We start from the raw sequence: 18309 nt of genomic DNA, 5'->3' as shown, positions 1-18309 counted from the left end.
GTCTCAAGCAAACCATATAAACCTAAATTATGTTGATGAAGAAACCATCTTATTTCATTTTGTTTATTTAGGCTATTCATACCCCTAATATTCCAAAAACCCAAATTAACCATTATCAGTATACCCAACCTGAATCACCCTCTTACCAGTACTCACATTCCTAGCCTTCTGCATAGAGATAGTAAGAGCATCCATGAATGAAAGACCTCTGGGTGTAAATATTCTTGGCTCTCCTGAATCTTGCCTTAGCATTTTAGTGATAAATCTCCTAGGTAAAGACTGTGTCTCAACCACTGGTGACTTCCCCACAATGACAGGTACTCCTACAGAGACAGAAGGTTCAGGTGTGACCAACTGATCCCTGGAGACTTGGCCTGAGCAACCGGTTTTGAGACTGGAGTCTGCTGCTTCCTAGGACCAGCTGCAGCTTGTTGAGGTTTAGGTTTAGGTCGCCAAGTCTTCGTTGGTTTCTGACCCCCCTCCTTCCTGCACTGGTCAGTAGAATGCCCCATACCTTTACACTTCTCACAAGTTAAAGGTAACCAATCATAAGCCACCCTTATCTTCTGAAACTTGCCCAGTTCATCCAAAAATTCGATTTCAGTTGGAAAATCCTGCCCAATTTGAACTTCAACCAACAATCTCGCAAACCCTAAAAAAGCTCTACGAGATGTCGCCTCATCACACCTTAAGAATTTGCCAACAAGTCCACCAATTTTTGACAAACAACCCGTCCCCCAGAATTTGATATCAAGCCCATGAAGTTTTACCCAGATTGGAATCGATTTTACATCATGTTTAATCAATTCCGTCTCTGGTTTCCACTCCTTAACGATGACAGGTTTATTATCAAACATTAAGTGTCCAGTGTTCACAACTTCCATCTGCTTTTCCTTCGTCTTGAAACGAACCAGAAAAATCCCATTCGGTAAAAAGGAAATACGATCAACCCCATAAGATTGCCATACCCTTTTCACAAACCCAGAAATAACACTCGCAGGAGGTTTCGCCCCTAAGATGTAACAAAAGACAGCAGAGGACCAGAAATTTACCTCCTCCTCAACATCAGCTGATGACAGTCGAAGTACTGGCTCCGGTATCTCTTTATCAGATCCAGGACCTTCCTCAGCTTCATATTCCAGTACCTCATCTTCTGAAACTTCCTCTTCCTCCACTATAACATCCAGTTCCGAGTGAGATAAAGGGGGAAAATTGAGACTCACGCGTCGGACCGGAGATGGAGATGATCTACTCGTACTCGCTAAATTCGTATCTACTATTTTTTGTGATTTTTTATTATGTGAATTATTATTATTATTAGAACGATTACTATTACTATTCTGATTATTAATTGATTTGGGATTATTAGGTTTAGGGTTCTTTCTTTTAGCCATTGCTTAAGAAATCCCTTAATTAGATCAATAGAGTTTCTCTCTCTACAATCTCTCTCATCCCAAGTGTGATTTCAACTTATGCAATACACATAATTGTTTAGTTTACTCTTTTCTTCATAATGATATCTAACTTAGACATGGATGCATTTAATGTGAACATATATATAGGCTTAGGTAAATACATTCCGCATATCACTAGACATGGTAATCTACTTCACACAATTCACAATATTAAAATATCAAGAAACAAAAACTTTCATTTGTTCAAGACTAAGGAAAACATGCAATAACTAAAAATCCTAAATAATTAATAACATAATTAATTCTTCAAAACTTATACTTTTTAGAAAATAATGAGATTTAGTAACTCATAGGCGAAAGAATCAAGTCAAAAACTCATAAGGTCAATTTATAATGCATTTTACAAACTACTTGGTCGAAACAGAAATTTTACAGCAACTTGTCAGTAACTTAGGTCAACTTGTAAAAATTACCATAAATTGTCCAAACATTTTCATATAACATGACTTATCAATTTAGAAACATATACGAATCTTTTAAACAATGGAGTTAGAATTACATCAAATCGATAAGCAGTTTTTAAATGGCAAATTTTACAAAAACATGGCACGAAAACATCACTGTACAGGAAAATTTCGACCACTAAAATATTTATTCCTCCTAAACCGTATATTATTTGAATATGAGACCAGTGGCATATGAAAGCTAACTCACAAGGGTATCACACATAAAATCTCGGACTAAAATTTTAAACAGACAGTAAATGACAGCCAAAACAATCAAGGGTAAAATCTTGTGAAATCAACCAAAATCACATTCTTCACAATTCCACACAACAATTAATACTTCACATGTTTAATCATATTAAATCCTCCCACATACATGCCCACATACTTTCCCCATATCAACAATGCTTATAAAAATCATATCACACCCCTCCTCCGTAAAATAAGGTTACGCCCCCGTAACCGCAACCATTAATGACAACAATACGCAACTAAGACAACAAAATCCCTAAGAGAAATATACTATATTCATTTTAAATTGCCCCACACTCTCAAGTATTCTCTCAAGGTTCCCGGTTCAAAACTGGAAGGGCCAAGGTACGAATTAAGGCTAGCTTCTTAACCGCACTAAGAAGGGCTCCTAACAGTTTTTTACCCGGGGTTCATTTTATTTAGACACATCCTAAGTTCATTTTTATTCATTATTTAGGCCTGAGAATCGTTTTGCTCTTATACCATTTTGTAACACCCCCATTTATTCATGAGCCTTTAGCTAGACATTCCCAAATAAATAGGACTGTTACCATCTCGGTTTCCCGAGGTAGTGAATAACAAAGTACAACAAACCAAAGTACTTTAAATTAAAATTTTAGTGAATACATGTTTATTACAATTTAACTAACTAAAACTTAATATAAAATAATTACAACTCGCAGCGGAAATGAGTAAAGTGATATAATTGTACTATGTGATCTAGACTTCAACTACGGCAAGTCAAGCTCTCATCCCAATGCTCCCGAGTCATCTAATCTCTAGTACCTGTCAAAACTGCTCCCCATAAAACGGTTCACCGTAGGTGTTCACGAATACACAGTCAACCACGAGGTTGAGTAGGAATAACCAACAACAAGTCAAAGTGAAATGATATGATATATAATGCAAACACAATTGTGCTCATCACCCGAAACACCCGTTCATCCCACCAATCCCTGGCCCGGGGTATTCATCATTCCAACCGAAGTTGAAGTATTCACCATCCCAATCGAAGTTGAGGTATTCATCATCCCAACCGAAGTTGAGGTATTCACCATCCCAACCGAAGTTGAGGTATCCAATTATACACCATGCCAGTTATAAAAACCATCTCAGACACGAGCTGAGGTATCCAATGCAAACGAAATTCCAATATAAATAATCAATAATAAACAATCCAATGATATATAATCCACATCCATTAATCCATCCAATTTCACAATACTTTTATAAATTCCACAAACCAACAAATACAAGACGAGTTGAGTAGTTATCCTACCTTTTCGCAAATCTTCGAGTCACGCGAGTCACACAAGCAATCAAAATTGATTCTTTACCAATTCATAACCTACATAACATAATTATGTACAATTACTATATAACCAATAATCAACCAACTAATCATGCACTTATCCTATGCCCATCACGTCCTAATCCTTTTGACAACTTCAAAGCTAAATCTCTAATTCTACCGTTTTACAGCACTGTTCAGTCTCGCTATAAAATTCATAATTAATCATCAAAAATCAAAACGATGTAAGATTAGTGAGGTTGGAATCCTAAGACACATATCTACAATTCTTGGGAAATAGACTTTCTTCAAATTCAAGACTTATCAGGGTTTTCTTGAAGGAATCATAAATACTGACGAATTCCGTCGCATAAAAAGTATTGACCTCTAAAATAAGTGTAACAAATCCTTTTCAAGTGAAACAAAAGCCTAACATCATCTAAACTCTCCAATTTTAATGTTTGCAAAATACCCAACTCAATTTCAATTTATAAATTACGTTTACAAAATAAACTTTAGACCACTAGTGCATTCGCGGATTCTCAGTCGACATGTTAATAACGAATTTATCCTGGAAAATCTACACGTTCAATTGCTACGGAATTTTACAGGCATCAACAAGACTTGAAAATAACCTAAGTCTATTCTTTACGTTTTTGAAGTCAACGACTTTAAGATAGTCTGGTAGTTCGTTTAAGATAACTTACAGATTTATCGAATTGCTGTAACTTTATTCAAAACATTGAAAGATTAAAGATGAACTTACAAAATAAAAGATGATAAACTTCTCTTCTTTTTTTCCCTTTTAATTCTCTCTCTCTCTCTCTTTTATGTGATATTATGAGTTTTTATGTGGAATAAGGATTTATGGTTAGGTTAGCCTTGCTTATATACTAGTAAGGTAGTATTATTTTAGGAAAGTTCCTCTCTTTATTATTATTATACTAGTCTTACCATAAGTAGGATTACCATACATCTCATTTACTAATTTAATTATTAAGATATTAATATAATTATTATTACTTTCCCATATTATTATTATTTCCATATTATTTATTATTAATTCCCGATACAAAAACCTGATCACACCCATACTATACTAATAAATTTCGGTCCATATAATAATGACACACGGCCCAAAGCACAAATATTAGCTAAGCCCAATTCCCGACTTGGATACTTAATTTATTATTTAATTAACGTCTTACTTATACTTATTATTAGAAATGTCTTTAATCAATTATTAATATACATAAATTATTCTCAGAAATTATTATCAAAATACGGGGTATTACAGTCTTCCCCCCTTAAAATGAACTTCGTCCCGAAGTTCGCCCACAACTACTACCAGAAAACATTCTCATAACTACTACCATCCAACACAATTATGCATTTACGACTATCAATCATACCAATCTTATCACAAGGTATCACAACAATAACTTAAAACACTCGTAGTATTACATTCCTTCCCCCTAAAAATAAACTTCGTCCTCGAAGTTCGAGATAACAAACAATAGGAACAACCAAATCATTGTTGTAATGCCACAAAGTAAAGAATACACACCGTAACGCAAGCCAACTATTATTTCAAACACAACTCCAAGTAATGATTAAATGAATAACAAAATCTTTAATTTACTTCTAAATAGCAAAACCAACCATATACGATATTCGAACTAACCTTTATTTAAACTTCAACTTATTACTTTTGCTATCGATGAATACATTGCCAGACTAAATAATAATCCATAACAAAATACACATAATTGTTTAGTTTAATCTTTTCTTCATAATGATATCTAACTTAGACATGGATGCATTTAATGTGAACATATATATAAGCTTAGGTAAATACATTCCGCATATCACTAGACATGGTAATCTACTTCACACAATTCACAATATTAAAATATCAAGAAACAAAAACTTTCATTTGTTCAAGACTAAGGAAAACATGCAATAACTAAAAATCATAAATAATTAATAACATAATTAATTCTTCAAAACTTATACTTTTTAGAAAATAATGAGAGTTAGTAACTCATGGGCGAAAGAATCAAGTCAAAAACTCATAAGGTCAATTTATAATGCATTTTACAAACTACTTGGTCGAAACAGAAATTTTACAGCAACTTGTCAGTAACTTAGGTCAACTTGTAAAAATTACCATAAATTGTCCAAACATTTTCATACAACGTGACTTATCAATTTAGAAATATATACGAATCTTTTAAGCAATGGAGTTGGAATTACATCAAATCGATATGTAGTTAAATGGCAAATTTTACAAAAACATGGCACGAAAACATCACTGTACAGGAAAATTTCGACCACTGTCCACTAAAATATTTATTCCTCCTAAACCGTATATTATTTGAATATGAGACCAGTGGCATATGAAAGCTAACTCACAAGGGTATCACACATAAAATCTCGGACTAAAATTTTAAACAGACAGTAAATGACAGCCAAAACAATCAAGGGTAAAATCTTGTGAAATCAACCAAAATCACATTCTTCACAATTTCACACAACAATTAATACTTCACATGTTTAATCATACTAAATCCTCCCACATACATGCCCACATACTTTCCCCATATCAACAATGCTTATAAAAATCATATCACACCCCTCCTCCGTAAAATAAGGTTACGCCCCCGTAACCGCAACCATTAATGACAACAATACGCAACTAAGACAACAAAATCCCTAAGAGAAATATACTATATTCATTTTAAATTGCCCCACACTCTCAAGGATTCTCTCAATGTTCCCGGTTCAAAATTGGAAGGGCCAAGGTACGAATTAAGGCTAGCTTCTTAACCGCACTAAGAAGGGATCCTAACAGTTTTTTACCCGGGGTTCATTTTATTTAGACACATCCTAAGTTCATTTTTATTCATTATTTAGGCCTGAGAATCGTTTTGCTCTGATACCACTTTGTAACACCCCTATTTATTCATGAGCCTTTAGCTAGACATTCCCAAATAAATAGGACTGTTACCATCTCGGTTTTCCGAGGTAGTGAATAACAAAGTACAACAAACCAAAGTACTTTAAATTAAAATTTTAGTGAATACATGTTTATTACAATTTAACTAACTAAAACTTAATATAAAATAATTACAACTCGCAGCGGAAATGAGTAAAGTAATATAATTGTACTATGTGATCTAGACTTCAACTACGGCAAGTCAAGCTCTCATCCCAATGCTCCCGAGTCATCTAATCTCTAGTACCTGTCAAAACTGCTCCCCATAAAACGGTTCACCGCAGGTGTTCACGAATACACAGTCAGCCACGAGGGTGAGTAGGAATAACCAACAACAAGTCAAAGTGAAATGATATGATATATAATGCAAACACAATTGTGCTCATCACTCGAAACACCCGTTCATCCCGCCAATCCCTAGCCCGGGGTATTCATCATTCCAACCGAAGTTGAAGTATTCACCATCCCAACCGAAGTTGAGGTATTCATCATCCCAACCAAAGTTGAGGTATTCACCATCCCAACCGAAGTTGAGGTATCCAATTATACACCATGCCAGTTATAAAAACCATCTCAGACACGAGCTGAGGTATCCAATGCAAACGAAATTCCAATATAAATAATCAATAATAAACAATCCAATGATATATAATCCACATCCATTAATCCATCCAATTTCACAATACTTTTATAAATTCCACAAACCAACAAATACAAGACGAGTTGAGTAGTTATCCTACCTTTTCGCAAATCTTCGAGTCACGCGAGTCACACAAGCAATCAAAATTGATTCTTTACCAATTCATAACCTACATAACATAATTATGTACAATTACTATATAACCAATAATCAACCAACTAATCATGCACTTATCCTATGCCCATCACGTCCTAATCCTTTTGACAACTTCAAAGCTAAATCTCTAATTCTACCGTTTTACAGCACTGTTCAGTCTCGCTATAAAATTCATAATTAATCATCAAAAATCAAAACGATGTAAGATTAGTGAGGTTGGAATCCTAAGACACATATCTACAATTCTTGGGAAATAGACTTTCTTCAAATTCAAGACTTATCAGGGTTTTCTTGAAGGAATCATAAATACTGACGAATTCCGTCGCATAAAAAGTATTGACCTCTAAAATAAGTGTAACAAATCCTTTTCAAGTGAAACAAAAGCCTAACATCATCTAAACTCTCCAATTTTAATGTTTGCAAAATACCCAACTCAATTTCAATTTATAAATTACGTTTACAAAATAAACTTTACAAAATAAACTCAGTCGACATGTTAATAACGAATTTATCCTGGAAAATCTACACGTTCAATTGCTACGGAATTTTACAGGCATCAACAAGACTTGAAAATAACCTAAGTCTATTCTTTACGTTTTTGAAGTCAACGACTTTAAGATAGTCTGGTAGTTCGTTTAAGATAACTTACAGATTTATCGAATTGCTGTAACTTTATTCAAAACATTGAAAGATTAAAGATGAACTTACAAAATAAAAGATGATAAACTTCTCTTCTTTTTTTCCCTTTTAATTCTCTCTCTCTCTCTCTCTTTTATGTGATATTATGAGTTTTTATGTGGAATAAGGATTTATGGTTAGGTTAGCCTTGCTTATATACTAGTAAGGTAGTATTATTTTAGGAAAGTTCCTCTCTTTATTATTATTATACTAGTCTTACCATAAGTAGGATTACCATACATCTCATTTACTAATTTAATTATTAAGATATTAATATAATTATTATTACTTTCCCATATTATTATTATTTCCATATTATTTATTATTAATTCCCGATACAAAAACCTGATCACACCCATACTATACTAATAAATTTCGGTCCATATAATAATGACACACGGCCCAAAGCACAAATATTAGCTAAGCCCAATTCCCGACTTGGATACTTAATTTATTATTTAATTAACGTCTTACTTATACTTATTATTAGAAATGTCTTTAATCAATTATTAATATACATAAATTATTCTCAGAAATTATTATCAAAATACGGGGTATTACAGTCTTCCCCCCTTAAAATGAACTTCGTCCCGAAGTTCGCCCACAACTACTACCAGAAAACATTCTCATAACTACTACCATCCAACACAATTATGCATTTACGACTATCAATCATACCAATCTTATCACAAGGTATCACAACAATAACTTAAAACACTCGTAGTATTACATTCCTTCCCCCTAAAAATAAACTTCGTCCTCGAAGTTCGAGATAACAAACAATAGGAACAACCAAATCATTGTTGTAATGCCACAAAGTAAAGAATACACACCGTAACGCAAGCCAACTATTATTTCAAACACAACTCCAAGTAATGATTAAATGAATAACAAAATATTTAATTTACTTCTAAATAGCAAAACCAACCATATACGATATTCGAACTAACCTTTATTTAAACTTCAACTTATTACTTTTGCTATCGATGAATACATTGCCAGACTAAATAATAATCCATAACAAAATACACATAATTGTTTAGTTTAATCTTTTCTTCATAATGATATCTAACTTAGACATGGATGCATTTAATGTGAACATATATATAAGCTTAGGTAAATACATTCCGCATATCACTAGACATGGTAATCTACTTCACACAATTCACAATATTAAAATATCAAGAAACAAAAACTTTCATTTGTTCAAGACTAAGGAAAACATGCAATAACTAAAAATCATAAATAATTAATAACATAATTAATTCTTCAAAACTTATACTTTTTAGAAAATAATGAGAGTTAGTAACTCATGGGCGAAAGAATCAAGTCAAAAACTCATAAGGTCAATTTATAATGCATTTTACAAACTACTTGGTCGAAACAGAAATTTTACAAAGAACTTGTCAGTAACTTAGGTCAACTTGTAAAAATTACCATAAATTGTCCAAACATTTTCATACAACGTGACTTATCAATTTAGAAATATATACGAATCTTTTAAGCAATGGAGTTGGAATTACATCAAATCGATATGTAGTTAAATGGCAAATTTTACAAAAACATGGCACGAAAACATCACTGTACAGGAAAATTTCGACCACTGTCCACTAAAATATTTATTCCTCCTAAACCGTATATTATTTGAATATGAGACCAGTGGCATATGAAAGCTAACTCACAAGGGTATCACACATAAAATCTCGGACTAAAATTTTAAAAGAGACAAAGAAATGACAACCAAAACAATCAAGGGTAAAATCTTGTGAAATCAACCAAAATCACATTCTTCACAATTTCACACAACAATTAATACTTCACATGTTTAATCATACTAAATCCTCCCACATACATGCCCACATACTTTCCCCATATCAACAATGCTTATAAAAATCATATCACACCCCTCCTCCGTAAAATAAGGTTACGCCCCCGTAACCGCAACCATTAATGACAACAATACGCAACTAAGACAACAAAATCCCTAAGAGAAATATACTATATTCATTTTAAATTGCCCCACACTCTCAAGGATTCTCTCAATGTTCCCGGTTCAAAATTGGAAGGGCCAAGGTACGAATTAAGGCTAGCTTCTTAACCGCACTAAGAAGGGATCCTAACAGTTTTTTACCCGGGGTTCATTTTATTTAGACACATCCTAAGTTCATTTTTATTCATTATTTAGGCCTGAGAATCGTTTTGCTCTGATACCACTTTGTAACACCCCTATTTATTCATGAGCCTTTAGCTAGACATTCCCAAATAAATAGGACTGTTACCATCTCGGTTTTCCGAGGTAGTGAATAACAAAGTACAACAAACCAAAGTACTTTAAATTAAAATTTTAGTGAATACATGTTTATTACAATTTAACTAACTAAAACTTAATATAAAATAATTACAACTCGCAGCGGAAATGAGTAAAGTAATATAATTGTACTATGTGATCTAGACTTCAACTACGGCAAGTCAAGCTCTCATCCCAATGCTCCCGAGTCATCTAATCTCTAGTACCTGTCAAAACTGCTCCCCATAAAACGGTTCACCGCAGGTGTTCACGAATACACAGTCAGCCACGAGGGTGAGTAGGAATAACCAACAACAAGTCAAAGTGAAATGATATGATATATAATGCAAACACAATTGTGCTCATCACTCGAAACACCCGTTCATCCCGCCAATCCCTAGCCCGGGGTATTCATCATTCCAACCGAAGTTGAAGTATTCACCATCCCAACCGAAGTTGAGGTATTCATCATCCCAACCAAAGTTGAGGTATTCACCATCCCAACCGAAGTTGAGGTATCCAATTATACACCATGCCAGTTATAAAAACCATCTCAGACACGAGCTGAGGTATCCAATGCAAACGAAATTCCAATATAAATAATCAATAATAAACAATCCAATGATATATAATCCACATCCATTAATCCATCCAATTTCACAATACTTTTATAAATTCCACAAACCAACAAATACAAGACGAGTTGAGTAGTTATCCTACCTTTTCGCAAATCTTCGAGTCACGCGAGTCACACAAGCAATCAAAATTGATTCTTTACCAATTCATAACCTACATAGCATAATTATGTACAATTACTATATAACCAATAATCAACCAACTAATCATGCACTTATCCTATGCCCATCACGTCCTAATCCTTTTGACAACTTCAAAGCTAAATCTCTAATTCTACCGTTTCTGACCTTTATTCGGTCTCGCTATAAAATTCATAATTAATTCATCAAAAATCAAAACGATGCAAGACTAGTGAGGTTGGAACCCTAAGACACATATCTACAATTCTTGGGAAATAGACTTTCTTCAAATTCAAGACTTATCAGGGTTTTCTTGAAGGAATCATAAATACTGACGAATTCCATCGCATAAAAAGTATTGACCTCTAAAATAAGTGTAACAAATCCTTTTCAAGTGAAACAAAAGCCTAACATCATTTAGACTCTCCAATTTTAATGTTTGCAAAATACCCAACTCAATATCAATTTATAAATTACGTTTTCAAAATAAACTTTAGACCACTAGTGCATTCGCGGATTCTCAGTCGACATGTTAATAACGAATTTATTTTGGAAAATCTACACGTTCAATTGCTACGGAATTTTACAGGCATCAACAAGACTTGAAAATAACCTAAGTCTATTCTTTACGTTTTTGAAGACAACGACTTTAAGATAGTCTGGTAGTTCGTTTAAGAGAACTTACAGATTTATCGAATTGCTGTAACTTTATTCAAAACATTGAAAGATTAAAGATGAACTTACAAAATAAAAGATGATGAACTTCTCTTCTTTTTTTCCCTTTTAATTCTCTCTCTCTCTTTTATGTGATATTATGAGTTTTTATGTGGAATAAGGATTTATGGTTAGGTTAGCCTTGCTTATATACTAGTAAGGTAGTATTATTTTAGGAAAGTTCCTCTCTTTATTATTATTATACTAGTCTTACCATAAGTAGGATTACCATACATCTCATTTACTAATTTAATTATTAAGATATTAATATAATTATTATTACTTTCCCATATTATTATTATTTCCATATTATTTATTATTAATTCCCGATACAAAAACCTGATCACACCCATACTATACTAATAAATTTCGGTCCATATAATAATGACACACGGCCCAAAGCACAAATATTAGCTAAGCCCAATTCCCGACTTGGATGCTTAATTTATTATTTAATTAACGTCTTACTTATACTTATTATTAGAAATGTCTTTAATCAATTATTAATATACATAAATTATTCTCAGAAATTATTATCAAAATACGGGGTATTATATCGAGTCAAGTTCTTCAAATCAACAAATGCGGTCTAAACGACCCCCTTCAAATCAAACCGGGTTCAAATACCCATTTCAACACGTTTTATAACGTTTTCTAAAAGGTCAGAACACGGCACATAAATCGTGGGCTAACCCGCGCCTAAAGAGGCTCTCCATTTCTCATTTTCAAAACCAGAGGGAGGCCTCTTATACCGCCGGCTGGCTCGCGCCTCATATAGCCGTCTGGTACAGGGCCTGTTCCCTTCCAGCATTAGCCTAGGACGATCCCGACTCCGGTTAGCCCGGATATAGGACGGATCAGATGACTATTTGAAACCATATTTTGCAAATGCCTTACTAAGACAAATGGATCATGTTATGCAGCCTAAACTTAATACGGTAAATGGATGTTTAATTTCCGTCTTGCATGCAAATCAATCATTAATCCAACTCGACATCTTATACTTGATACGTGGATTAAATCAACCGACTTAGAAAGCTCTCACATGTTAGGTTTAAATTATTGGATGCGCATTCATGCATTTAAACCGTTTTATCAACTTTTGCATTCAACCAACCAAGATCGATCAGTAGAGGCCGCTTCCGCGGGCGGGATTGGGTGTCTGATTAAAGGGCTTCCCAATACGTACCTTCACCTCTTACTCAGAAACTTTGGATAGTGGACGACCTTATCCAGGGCATACGAGAGTCATTCTAGAGACAGGATGCTAAAGAGAGACGATTTCCTTATCTTTAGTACCTATGTCAAAATGCTGCTTTGTGCTTCGATTTGACCGAGGTATAAAGTGGAATTCGAACGGGTTCCAGGCATCCCACAAATGCTTGGTGGCGACTCCGAACATCTCTAATCGTTTCGAGACCCTTACCGAGACGAAACCGACCGATCTAAAAACGATCCTGTCGAAAGCATTTTTACGCCGCCGAGCGTGGCTTTCAAAAAGACCGCTGCCATTGTCCACAGATCGGCTGGGCATACGCAGGTGGGCCATGTCCACAGATTGGCGACTCCACTGGGGATTACTAGGACACCTACGTCTTTGTGATCCCTAGATGGTGAGACTCGAACGAGGTCTTGGTTGGAATGCATTAATTGATATTACGGTCACGGTCGGGTTCCTTGTTCGGGCCCACAACCTAACCCTTTTCGACCAATTGGCTCGTTTCGTCGGCGTGAGTTTTCTCATCCTCGCGTTTCGAATCCCGATTGAGTCAAGCATACCGTTGACCTTACACATTTTTGTTTCGTCAAAGAGCTTTCATCACTTTCGAGCACGAGGCTAGGGCACCCTCCTTACACATTTTGTTTGGATTGGTATCCCTCTCGCAAATCGGGGTTTGATTTCTTGGTGTGTAACCCACCCTTTTAAGCCAAAACCCGTGTCAGCATAATGCATAATATAATGAACTGCAAGTGCTTATGTGCTACTTGATCATAAGTCCTTCCGTGTCATTTCCAAACTTTCAAAAACACCTTTTTGCGCCGTTATAATGGCCATTTCAAAACCTCGGTCTTTCGTCGACCGTTGCACGCCTTTCAAGGCCGTCGTAATGACGATTTTCAAACCCGGTTTTGTATAACCATTTCAACACGCCTTTCTAGGCCGTTGTAATGACGATTTTCTAACCCGGTTTCGTATAACCATTTTAACACGCCTTTCTAGGCCGTCGTAATGACGATTTTCAAACTCGGTTTTGTATAACCATTTCAACACGCCTTTGTAGGCCGTCGTAATGACGATTTTAAAACCCGGTTTTGTATAACCATTTCAAATCACCTTTTTACGCCGTTATAATCGCCGCGTCTAGACACGGATTTTAACCCGTTTCGCGCCGACAATGGCTCTTTCAAAACCCGAGAAAAGCACACACCCTTTTCCCGAGACACTTTCGAGATCCCGAGGACCACACACCGTCCCCGAGACCTCTTCAAACATTTCAAACTCGATTTTCAAAGCATACAATTTTGAATTTCAAAACCATCTTGGGAGACAATGCACTGTTTTCCGAGCCGACTCAAACTCAAACCGTCTTTTGCAAATAAACTTAAGACAACCCCTTTCAACTGATCGATTTGCGGAGATTTCTATCTTCGGAAGTCGTATATTAAAGCGACAAATGAATCTTTTTGAAAATTTCTATTTTCGAAAACTTCAGTCCACCATTCCGATACCGCTTCGTGTCTATCGAGTGAAACCAAACGTACTTATGGGTCTTTACTTATGAGTCGTCTCACCACGATACCCGTCCAACGGCGTCACACCGTCATGTTAACTCGTGTCAAAGGTTCGGTCAAACACCGTCACGTCATAAATCGAGTCAGCACCGAGTGACCACGCACGGTCGCCCCGTCTTGTTGAGTCTGATCTTCGTCTCGTCCTTTGTGTTGTCTGCGTTCAGTCTTGGAACCGTGTCGGATTGAGTTATAATGTGAGCCGTTTTTCTGCCCCAGAGCCATGGCCTCGTATTCAACTTCGTCTGTCAACCACAACAACAATGATAACAACAGAGATGTCACAACTGATCAGCTAGCCAGCCTGCTTACCGCCCTTAAGGTCACCCTGGATCGCGTCGAGACTCAGATCGACGCCCGGAGAACAAGGAAACCGGGGAACATAATAACCCACCCGATCGAAACTGAGAAGAGGCTGAAACTCTTGGAAGAACAACTCCTAGCCAGGGGTAACAATATCCATCTTGAGAACAACCGAAGGTTCGAACCTGTTGGGGACCAGTTACCTGACAACTTCACCCTGACCGATGTGCCTAAGTTCAAGGGAGTGGAGGACCCACTCAACCACATTCGTGCTTTCAAGGACTACATGGCCATTAAAGGGGTCAAACAAGAACTTTTTACCCGGATCTTCCCCTCCTCTTTGGAACCGATCCCTCGCCAGTGGTACTACTCCCTTGATCCGAAAAACCTTACTACTTGGGATGAGATCACAGTTGAGTTCGCCAAACAGTATGCCGATAATGTCGAGATCCAGGCCAACACCCTCACTCTCGAGGTACTAACCCAGAACGACAAGGAAGGGTTCACTGAGTTCCTAACCCGCTGGAGGAGGGTGAGTACTCAATTGGTCAGTAAGCCGAGTGAATCAACTTTGGTGGAAAAGTTTGTCAACAATCTCCGCCCAGTTTATGCCAACCTACTGAGGTATCAGAATATCAAGACCTTCCAGGATCTGCAGATTCTTGGGACGCGCATCGAGGACGACCTCCGAAGGGTGTCTTAGCAAAGACCACTGGCAGGGGTTATCAAGGATCCACCTCAACCGGATCTCACCCTTATGGTTAGACAAACAAGATTGATGAGGTTAACCTCGTTGAACCATCTACGAAGAAAACTGAGCGCCCCCAGAGAGTGTTTACCAACATAGGGTCAACTTATGCAAGTGCCCTGAAAAGACTCATGGACCAGGGGAAGTTACAACCAATCGGACCCACCCCGGATCCGACCGATGCCAAGAAGTTCCGGTTCTGGAACCCCAATGCTTACTGTCAGTATCATCGAGGGAAAGGGCATGATACCGAAACTTGTGTCAAACTCAAGCACCTCATTCAGGACATGATCGAGAAAGGAGATTTGCCTTTACCCCCACCAACTAAACCGAATAACAAAACAAATCCCCTGGGAATTCACGCCATCTCTGACGATGAGCCAACCCTAGATTGCTCTCACCTCATCCTGCCGGTCGACGACGAGGTGAATGTCTTGGAAAAAGATCCTTCAGACGGAGTGTTTGTGTTTAGTGCTGCCACTATGCTCACTATGTTTCAGCAAGTTGAGGAGGCCATAGCCAGCCTCTCTGAGAGAATCACCCGACTCGACGACGCCTACCGTCGACTCATCTTCAATCCCCCAACACCGCGCCCGAGGGAGAATCCCCCAAACATTCAAAATTACCCACCCCAGGATGGACTGCTCCCGCGGCCATTCTGGCATAGACCCCACGAAAATCACCCTCAAAATAACTACCCTCAAAATAACTACCCCCATAAAAATCGCCCTCACAAAAATATCCCTCACAAGAACTACGCACCAAGGAACACCCCTCCAAGGTATCCTCGAGACCCCGAAATTAACGGCATATGTAGAGATGATGTTGAGGATGTCTATGTCATCCCGGGGAAGGAAAAGCGGACGAAAGAAATCGGGCACCTCACCCGGTCCGGACGTCCCTATCAGAATCCGAGCAATCCAACGGTCGTTCCAACAACGAATGACCAAGTCGTTCCTGAGCTAGACCCCCAACCGAAGGCTCCTGAGAACTCAATCCTGAAACAACTTCAGAAAGCAAAAGTCGAGATCTCGATCTGGCAACTGATCGCAACGTCTTTTGAGCATCGGCAGACCTTGCTGCAGGACTTGGGTAAATTAATCGTCCCCTCCACCTCTTCCCCAGAAGAAATAGTGGCGCACATGACAAGGGACGCCCCTGATCTGAACAACCCAGTCGTCTTCTCCGACGAGGTTATCCCTCCGTTCGGAACCAATCATAACCTGGCCCTTTATATCACCGTACAATGCCTCCAGAAAAATATACCCATGGTCCTCATGGATGATGGTTCCGCCGTGAATGTCATCCCTCTCAAAACTGCCCATCAAGGAATCTGATTTAATTCCGACGAATCAAGAAGTACGCGCCTACGACGGCACTCATCGCAAGGTCGCTGGGCTAGTCACTCTGACCGTCGCAACCGGGCCACTAGAAAGACAAACGAGTTTTCAAGTGGTCGACATCTACGCATCTTTCAACATGCTCCTGGGACGTCCTTGGATTCACGCCGTCAAGGCGGTCACCTCAACTCTTTACCAGAAGATCAGGGTCCCTTTTAACGGGAAAACGATCACAATTCCTGCTTCTCCAATAAAGGCATTTATGAGAAAGGGGATAGCCTCCCAAGCCAATGAGGAAGATGATAATGAAATGTGGGGTTTCCAAGCCGTGAACGCCATAACTAATGAATCGACGCCCTCTGACTGTGACCCATTCACCAACCTCACGGTCAACCGTATTATGATGCGTCAGGGTTATTTCCCGGGTTTGCTGCTCAATCCGTTGAAGGGCCCACTACCTCCCTTGAAACAGGTTAAGGCCCCCAACATTCCCTTTGGGCTGGGATATGAGCCTACCGACGAAGATATCCAGGAGATGAACCTCCTAGTCCGAAAACGCAAGAAGCACGGGGTTATCCTCCGTCCCTACCATCTGACTCTCAACGGATACTTTGTCCCCGAGGGAGAGTCCGAGCTCTACCATGGCTTTCCGGAGCCAATCTATGACTATGTGGTGAAGACTAGGTACCCGGGGGTGGAAATCTTCCAGGACTGCTACTTTATCCCCGACAACATCGAAGCTACATCAACTGAGTCCAAGCCGTCACCATGCCTCGACGGACAAGTTGTCACACTCCTCTTTGGGGAATACAACGTCAAACACTTCGACTATGAGGATATCATCAACATCGCCCTGAAAGACAATCAGTTTGATCCAACCACCTTGATCTCCGATACTGACCCGGAGAAAGCTACCCAGGGCTGGAGAAAGACCATCAAGTGGACCGATCGCCAGGGCCGCATTCTCAAGATAACAACTGGAGAAGGCCCTATGTTCAAGGAGGGAAGTGAAGAACGATCCGAGTCCGAGTCTGAGTCGGAGTCGGAGTCAGAGTCTGTTATAGCTCCTAACACTCCTAATGTCCCAGTCAAGGTCCCCTTCCCACTGTTTTATCACAAAGTCGTGGCTGATTCAGAGGCTGAGTCTACTAAGGTCACCCCCACTCCCATGAAAGGTGACAACCTGGAGCCATTCCGGGGCCACTTCTCTCTGTCGTGTCGCCTCTGACTGACCACGAGATGTATGTCCTTTCCGAGCTTTTCGCTCATGTCAACTTAATGAACGCTAAGTTTGCTTATGACTCGTCTCAATTTAACTGCAATGCAATTCTGAATGACTATGAGGAATTTGACTTGAGTGACTACCCACCTCACTTAGCCAAAGAACTTGACAAGCGGGAAACCAGAACCCCCATCATTGAGGAGACCGAACCTAT

At 38.1% G+C, this 18309-nt stretch overlaps 1 protein-coding gene across 1 annotated transcript; it reads right to left on the bottom strand.

Moving 5' to 3' along the window:
• Positions 1 to 323: 323 nt before the first annotated feature.
• On the bottom strand, positions 324 to 2675 carry LOC141601713 (uncharacterized). Its single transcript, XM_074422011.1, has 2 exons — positions 2657 to 2675; positions 324 to 1174 (listed from the first exon to the last, which is right to left on the bottom strand). The coding sequence occupies exons 1-2, from the start codon at positions 2673 to 2675 to the stop codon at positions 324 to 326; spliced, it is 870 nt and encodes a 289-aa protein (XP_074278112.1).
• Between the last annotated feature and the right edge of the window lie 15634 nt (positions 2676 to 18309).

The sequence above is a fragment of the Silene latifolia genome, chromosome 9 (assembly GCF_048544455.1).
Source record: "Silene latifolia isolate original U9 population chromosome 9, ASM4854445v1, whole genome shotgun sequence".
Classification (NCBI taxonomy): Eukaryota; Viridiplantae; Streptophyta; class Magnoliopsida; order Caryophyllales; family Caryophyllaceae; genus Silene; species Silene latifolia.
Note: the sequence above shows the minus strand (reverse complement) of the source record. Positions and strands in the feature narration are given on the sequence as shown.